Source organism: Heterocephalus glaber, unplaced genomic scaffold, assembly GCF_053883595.1.
Source record: "Heterocephalus glaber isolate CG9 unplaced genomic scaffold, H.glaber_assembly_v1.0 deba00000678, whole genome shotgun sequence".
Lineage (NCBI taxonomy): Eukaryota > Metazoa > Chordata > Mammalia > Rodentia > Bathyergidae > Heterocephalus > Heterocephalus glaber.
Genome location: NW_028258157.1, coordinates 248,076 through 256,491, shown reverse-complemented (window position 1 = coordinate 256,491; position 8,416 = coordinate 248,076). Strand labels below are relative to the sequence as shown.

Genomic DNA, 8,416 nt, shown 5'->3' with positions numbered 1-8,416 from the left:
GTTAGGGGCGAATCGGGCTGAAGGCGGCTTCTTGCCTTCCTCAGCCGCTGCTTCCCCTTCCTCTTTCCCCACGTCGGTGTGGAAACACGCACTTTGCTGTCCGAGTTGAGCACCTCGGCCCGGGCTGGCTCCTGGTCCCTGCCGTCCACCCCGCGCGAGCCTCGGGCCGGCGACCTCTGCTTCCTCAGTTCCTCTCCAGGGCCGGTGGGGGTGACGGAAGGAGGGGCCCGAGCCGCGCGCAGCGCGCTGTTAAAACAGTGTCTTGCCGTAAGAGGGAGTGCAGAACCAGACCTTCCAGTTAACCACTCGGCGACTTAACTCAGCACGAGAAAGCAGCCCAGCCGCGGCTCTCGGGGCGCCGGCTGCGGACGCGACTCCTCCGCCCAGGCAGCGGCTGCAGAGGCGCCCGGCCGGGCAGGCCCGCACCATGTGGGCCGCCAGACTCCTGCAGGCCCTGCTGCTCCAGCAAGTCCTCCTGCACCTCCTGCTGCTCCCCGTCGCCATCCCCTACGCAGGTCAGTTTCCCCTGCTGCTTCCCCTCGCTCGCCTCCCCTTCCCTCCCGCTGCCCCGACCCAGCCTCGGCTCCGCTCCGCTCCGCGTGTGGCATGGGGTTTCACAACCTCTCAGCACGCTGTCTTCTGACGTTTCTGTCTGGAAAGCGTTACGGGACCGCTGACATGCGCCGGGCTCCCTCTGCCCTCACCCGGCCCAGCCCATGCCAGTGACCCCGCGGTCCTGGACGGACGGCCGGAGTAGGGCGCTGATGCTGGCTGCAGCTTTGTTGGTTTGGATAAGTTGGAAGCTAGCCCGTGGTCTGCACAGGGGAGAGGGATGGCCCGTCCGGTGAGGACTCGACTTCTCCAGAGGGCCTGTCCAGGACAACTACCGCCCCTCAGCATCCAGGGCATTCAGAGCCAGATTGCAGCGCTAGACAGGCTTTCGTCCAGGGGAGGCGGATGACACTCCGAACTACAAAATGCGCGCTTTGAAAATGAAAGAGAAAGCCCCTCTGCTGAGCCCTCCGGCTTTCTGCCCTAGGAGTCCCATCCTCTGGAAAGGCAGCAATTGCCTGCGGGGCAAAACGGGCACTGGGGTGAAAGCTGCGGAACTCTGCTCTGCTCCTGCTTGTCCTTTGCTTCCCAGGTTGGGGAGGAGCAGCTGGAAGCCCATGGTGCCCGGGCATTGAGAGACCTGACCTGCCGCTGTGGGAAGTTTGCGGTGGGAATCAGCACAAGAGGAAACATCTGTATTTGTGTTATCAACCTGGTGGCCAGCGTGCCCACAGAAGGCAGGGCACATCCAGGGTGGGCACATCCAGGGCGGGCACATCCAGGGTAGGCACACGGGAGTCAGAAAGAAGCAAATGCTCAGGTGGCAGGCAGAGACTTTTTACAAGGAGAAACAGAGACGCCTGTGTCTTTCTTTCGCGATAAGTCAAATATGAATTTTATCAGACCTCTGATCTAGGTTCTGATGTCATACAAAGGCTGAAAACTTCAAGAATGTGCTAAATGATAAGAAAAATCATTTAACTCATCTGGCTTGCTTCTATTTGGGGAAGTGAACCTTTTGGGAATGACAGTTTGGAAAGCCTCAACTTAAAAGCAAGTAGGCAAGATTTCTCTGCAGAGGTGAAAAAGGCCTACCAGGTCATCAAGCTCCCAGTGGGCCGTGCTACCTAACTGGTTTAGGGAATCTTGGGCGTAAGGTCAATCCTGGCTAAGACGTTGATGGCTTTCCTTTGTGAGTCCAGTGTAGCTGCTGTGAAGAACAGTGCAGCTTCCTGAAGGTGACCCTCCAACGAGAGAAGAGCACCATGCTGAAAAGTCAAACAGCAGATCCAGCATCCACAGTGTCTGTCTGTTTTTGGCGGCATTCCCACCTTCTGGCAGGAGATGCACATTTGTAATTATACTTCACTTTGGCTGATGTGGTAGTGAGTGCGTTCCCTGAGTACAGGCAGAAAGCAGCCTCAGAGCGGGTTCTCAGTTGGCAGGGCCAGCTGGGAATCACAGGTCTATGCCGCGAACAATTCCTGAAGTGGATAACCCTAAAACTGTCACTGCAAGAGGGTCTGACTTTCTCTGGATGGCAACATTACTTTGGTAGCTTTTAGAAAAATATTATCACCAAAATGGAAAACAGGAGTAGCCTTTTTAAACATACAAAGAATATTTATTCTTTTCTTAATGTCTTCTAATATTGAGCATTGAGAGATTTTTTTTGTAGCTGTTGTTACTGGCTTTGGTTATATTTTTTTGGTTCTATGAAAAAAAACTAGCACTCTATTAGAAAAGAAGTGGACACTAATAAGCTGCAAGCAGGTATGACCAGAAGGTATTATGGAGATAAATTTATTAAAAAGTTTTATTGAGAAATATTCAATAGGGTCGACCCAAGTCTTCCTTAGAGGAGTTGTTCTTTTCTCTCCTACTTACGCTGAAAACCAATTCCAATCCTCTGTAACAAAAGAAGCATTAAATGAGCACCTCTTGCCTGAGAGACTTCGAAAAATATAAAGGTGAAGAATGAGGAAAGGAACCTGTATTTGGTGAGAAACTGCTAGGAACCAAGTTCGAAAGAAAAACTTAATTAGTTCTAGTAAGACTGACATCGTTGGGTTATCTTATATGGGAAAACTGAGGGTTGAAGTCCTTAATTATCTTGTTATTTTTGTTAGTGAAAGGAAAGAGATGAGATTCCTACCAAATTCATGTGAATGAAATCTGTTACTGTCCCCTTTACTTATACTGCAGCCAGCAGCAGTGAAACCAACTGAAATTTACTTTGGAGAATCAGTAACAATTCTCTGTTAGAATTCCCACGGTTGACAGTTCATTCCCATTTGAGTGAGTGGAATCATGTTTGGAAGTGTTTGGTACCACATTGGCTATGGACAGAGGAGGGAAGGCGTGGCTGGCACCTGAGTCAGGAGACCACAGGTAGCCAGAGAGTAGAGGGGGGAAATGTGAAGGACACCCTAGGACGACCCTGCAAGCAGGTAAAAGAGCATGAAGAGAAAGGCGTCTCGGATACCCAGGGAACTGTGACCTGTGTTCCGGAAAGCAAGGTGAGGTCAAAGGGAGAGTCTTGAAGGTCACACTGAGCCATGAGTGCTCCACACTGAAGACTTGAGTGACAGGTCAGCCCCTTGGCAGCAGCTGTACCTCAGCACGGGGCTTTGGTCAGTGTGAGGAGGGACAGTTGTAGGCAGGAATGGACAGAGAAGGCACAGACCTGGATGAAATTTCTGTACCTGTGAGTCCTCGAACAAGAAAGTAGAAGGAAGACGACATGGGGTATCTGGGAGGTTCCCAGCCTCACACCCATCAGTTTATTTTGTAAACTCTTGGAAAAGATAACGATGTTGCTTCTCCAGTGCCAGCAGCTGACTTAAATCTGACACAATCTCATTCTCCTTGACATCTTCCTTTGTGATTTGGTTACAGTTCTCTAAAGAAGGAGAGGTGATTGTCAGTGAAATCCAAGTCCTGCTTAGGTAACAGTCGGGATTTAGACTTCTATTTGTGATTCTTGCCTCTGAGAAGTTTAAAATCTCCAGTCATGACCACCCCCTTTCCGTTCATTATTTGGATGCTTTCATCTTAACGTCTTGCTCTTCCAACTGCTAATCACTAATCGTGTGGGCAGCTTTCTCAGAGTGTGTGGAGCCAGACTTCTGCTTCTTTCTACACTCTGAAAATCCTTTCCTTGCAGGATTTTCCTTTGAAGTCAACAGTTTGTCCACACAGAAGAAAATATATGAGGTACTGAGAGAAATGAGTGTGGGGTGAGCAACCAGCGGAGAAATGTGCCTTTCCTCAAGCGCCTTGATACATTTGACCCGACTTTCTGTTTGGGGGTTTTCAATAGAATCCTAATGATTTCAATTCTGGAACAGGGGCTGCAGGTTCTTTTGGTAATACAGCTTCCCACATACTTTCCCAGACTGGGAGAAGACCGAAGGAAGGAGCTGTAATTTAAAATACAGGAAAGCGTAACGAATTTGCCATGATCTCTCACCCTTTGATATCATTTCAGTATTTTGTTTATGAGCTTCAACTAATGCTCACACAGAAAAAATAATAGGGAAAAATCTGATCCAAAGACATTTTTTTCCCAGATGAAGACTGGCTGTTAAATGTTTTCAGTAAAACAAGCACCAGTTGTTAATACACATGGAAGAGAAAGTCAAAACTGTTTTCAGCAAAGGGTTTTTATTTTCCGATGCTGTTTTTGAATGGCTTCTATTTTGAATTTTTCTCTTTTTGCTTGAGTAATTGACTTTACAGATGCTTGTATTACATGATAGGTAGCTAATTTGAACTTCATAGTTTCAGTAATTAGCCACTGACCTAGTATGAGTGACATATAAAGGGAAATTCATATGACAAAGCAAGAGTACTGAGGAAGGAATCTTGGTATTGGTTTCAATTTCCCTGATTATTTTGTAGCTCCAGATTAAGTGCTTTACTTCTATTTGTTACTTAGTGCAGGGCAAGTGTAGACATATTCATTTATCAGAATGCTTTTTGATCTATACTGATAGAAAAATTACCAGCAAGCAAGAATAGACTATTTTTATGAGTAACAACCACACATTAGCATTTCAGCAGGACAACTGAGGATCTATAGAATTAAACATGCATGATTACCCAGAGACCTCTGCTCCAGTGGTCGCTACTGCTTACCTTCATCTTGCGTGGATTTGAGAAAAGAGACAGGAGCAGTGAGCAGAGCCTCTATTTTAATTAATTGCTGAAATACTTTAGAGATTTAATGTTTGTTGTAGTCTTTTTTAATTTATTTTTATACTCTTCTCTCATCTACTTAGACGAGGACAATAAATACCTTATAACCAGACAATTTTAATTCTATAATGTTAATTAGTATAAACTCTCTTGAGAAATATATATACACATTCACAAGTAATTACATATATAAATATATACATTCACAAGTAATTATGCATACATATATATTCCTGTACATTGGCAGACAGGCTTAAAAATACATTTTCCCCATTATTTAACTATTACTCACTTCTAGGTAATACTGAAACTTGTGCATGAAATCAAATTATTATTGTGTTGTGAAATATTTTACATTACTAAAGAATTAATGAAATAAGATCACAGGAAGAGAAACTGTTAGTTAAAAAATTTACTTCCCATTAACATGGGTCTGTGAGAGAAACAAAAGTTTGGGAAGAGTTATGCCTTCTTTGCTTGAGAAAGAGCAGTTTCTTCCTCCGTGTCAGGAAACAAAGGATGACATTTCCAAAAGAAAACATATAATTTGCATATCTGTCACATTTTTATTCAAATTGATTCCTAAATATTTACTTCGTGATGATAGTAATTCATTTTCCTTCATCATTAATGTGACTTGCACTCTGTGGATCCAGGAGCTGGACTGCTGACATTTCGGGTCAGTGAAGGCCCTCATTTGGTGAGGCAGTGAGATATTAGCACCATCACCCATCTGCCAGCATTGTGCAAGGCATTCAGCAGACTCTCATTCAGTAACATGTTCCTAGATTATCTGGTTGATTGAAATTTCGTTAAAATTATACCTATTGTATAACAGCCATTCCATCTAATAGGGAAAAGAAAAGTTAAAATTGACAGTGTTGCTACAGAAATTAATGCTAGATTTTTAGAGTTTTCCAGAGAACTGGAAATTTCAAGGCCCTTGTGTTTCTTCTTGTGTATTATGCATTTCCTGCTCTGCCATCTGAGTTTCCTCTTGATTGACAACTCTGGACCAAATTTTCAAAAAATGTTTACACGTTATATTTCCACATACACTCTTGGCAATTCTTAGGTAGAGTTGACATGGTAAATGGCGTCCAGCGGCAGTTCTGAAGCCAGGCAGCTGGGCTTCCAGGCTGTTTGTACGTGGTCAGTGAATTTTTCCCTGAGCCTTGGCTTCATCAACTTATAAGTGAATCTGTCATCATTGCCTTTGTCAAAGTTTGAATCAACTGACTGGCAGAGGGGCATGGTTTCTTCCGTTCTCCTTATCCTAGAGCTGCAATCGATCAGACACTGTGACCCATATTACGAAGAGGGTGACCTGAGGATGTCATTGAGATGACTTTCACAAAATAGAGAGTAAAGAAACAGTTCCTGAACTCACAAGTAATTCATAAGATTAAGCTCTTAGGAAGTTTTGGTACTGTTCTCCAGGTTTATAGTAGGAGGCTTCGTCTTATCTAGGAGGCTTGCACTTTCCTGAAGAAAAATGATACTGCTACATTAAGGGATGAAGTTTTACATGCATTTGATTTACAGTATTTGGCTTGATCTCAAGACAAACAGTTCAGTGGATAGTAAGAAGAAGTGTTCAACAGCACAGAACATTTTAATTTGTAGTAGATGGAAAGAGAATGGGTAAAATATGAATAGTACAAAACACTTAAAAGCGAGTGAGAAGAATCTGTCCACTGCATAGCTCTTAGTGGGAAGTCTCTAGCTTATCATTGAGTTGGCTTCTCTACTCAACCACTCTTAACTCACACAAGGGCCAATGATGGAAGAAAATGAAGATTTTAATTATAAAACCTGACATAGTGTGCCTGGCTCTGATATTTGTGTTATTTGGAAAATATATTTTTTTAGAGTGAACTCTTTCCTAATTGTTTGTTTTACAGTTATTTCTTTAGATTTCTCTATTTATTTAGGATGAACTCTATCCTAATTTTTTATGACATACTTCAGTTGAAAGAATAGAGAAAATGTCTGAAGACTATAGATGAATGCGTGTGTGACAAGTTCCTTGAATTGCCCTGATTCCAATACTTTTCTCTTGCTCATAACCATTCCACAGCCCTCAGCATTCCTAATCCCTAAAGGTCCAGTATGTTCTTAGATAAAATGATTATCTTGCAGGTAATGCAAAAATTGTTTTTCCGTAAAATCATTGAAAGCATTTCTACCATGTTTATAATTTTGCATTAATAGAAGGACAGAAGAAAAGAAGAAATACCCTTCATGAATTCAAAAAGTCAGCAAAGACTACTCTCATCAAAGAAGACCCACTACTGAAGATTAAGACCAAGAAGATGAACAGCGCGGATCAGTGTGCTAATAGATGCACTCGGAATAAAGGGCTCCCCTTCACCTGCAAGTAAGTTTCTTTATGTGGTGCTTAGGACGATTTTCCACACATCCCATGCGTACGTTGTAGTCATGTTCTTCTCTTTGCTTTTTTGTGAACAAAACTCTTCAGACTGAGTTTGAGGCTAGTTTTAAGTCATCAAACAGAAATCGTAGCTCTCCATGGAAGCAAATATAGCTTGAGCAGGGGAGAATGCCAAAAACTGCCCTCAGCAATCAACAGTGGTCTTGGTTAGGAGAGTTCTGATTTCTCATAGGAGGAACAGTTAAACTCGAGGAACTAAAATCAAGTCAGAGTGACCTTTATCTCTCCAACATTTAAAAATATTCTATCCAGTCATTCAGAGTAAAACTTTTCCTCCCTTCCTTCCTTCCTTTTTCTTTCTCCTCCTCCCTCCTTCCCTTCCTCTATCTTGCAAGAGGACTGGAGGAATTTTCAGACTAAAAGTTGGGCAATGGCCAAAATTTACTGCAACTTATATCTTGGTCTTAGGGATTTAAATAAAAGGTGTTGAGAGAATTAGTTAAAAATAACTGAGGGAATGGTGTCAGCAGCAAAGGCTGTGTGAAAGAATTCAGAGGATGACGGTGATGAGATTCAGGTGAAAAGTGATAGAGCAATTCAGAGGCCTGGTAGAGAGGGTCCCTTACCTCTGGTAGTCCTTGGGTGACCCACAAGGGAGAGCTCCTTACCACTATAAGAGCCAAGGAGCAAAGAGGAAACACGGCCTTTGTCCGAAAGTCAATCATAACGTCTCAATGGGCCCCTGATCTTCCAGAAGAACATGCATTTTCTTGCTCTCTTTCATGCATTTCCTCTCCCTCATCTTATTTCTTATTCCTTCCTTACCTATTTCAATCCCTTTTTAAAAGTAGGATTGTATGACACGTTCTGTGCATTTCAAGTTCTAGCTGATTGCTGGACAGTGCCCGGTGGTGTGGCCGGAGGGTCAGCCCCGCCCCGAGGTGCGGGGTCCACTGCTGTCCTGCGTTGCTCACCGAAGTGAGCGTTGGAGGCGGCCCAGAAGGGCGTGGTCAGAGAGCTCTCAGCTGTGGGGGAGCGGGAAGACCTCCTACTTTTATAGCACAGCTGCCACTTTCAGGGAGATGCTTTCTGCCACTGGGAGTGGGAATAAAATTTGCAAGTAGCATAATAATTCTGCTATTATTCTATGCCAATTCTGTTTCATCCCCTGACTTCTGTATAAAGGCCTTGGGATTGTTAAAAATAAATTAGGAAAAAATCACTTTCAATCCACACCTCGGCGGTGTAGATTTTTGGAGATGTTCCTTT

The 8,416-nt window shown here is 43.8% G+C and overlaps 1 protein-coding gene across 3 annotated transcripts in view; it reads left to right on the top strand.

The window, feature by feature from the left end:
• The first annotated feature begins 279 nt into the window (after nt 1-279).
• Nucleotides 280-8,416, top strand: part of Hgf (hepatocyte growth factor) — a 74,288-nt gene continuing 66,151 nt past the window's right edge. For 2 of the 3 annotated variants that reach the window (XM_004839761.3, XM_087206749.1), the window contains exons 1-2: nt 293-515; nt 6,967-7,132. In XM_004839761.3, the coding sequence (XP_004839818.2) occupies nt 428-515; nt 6,967-7,132 (254 nt within the window). In that variant the 5' untranslated portion in view covers nt 293-427. Of the gene's footprint in view, nt 516-6,966; nt 7,133-8,416 lie in introns of all 3 variants that reach the window. The other variant, XM_004839760.3, reaches the window with a different exon arrangement.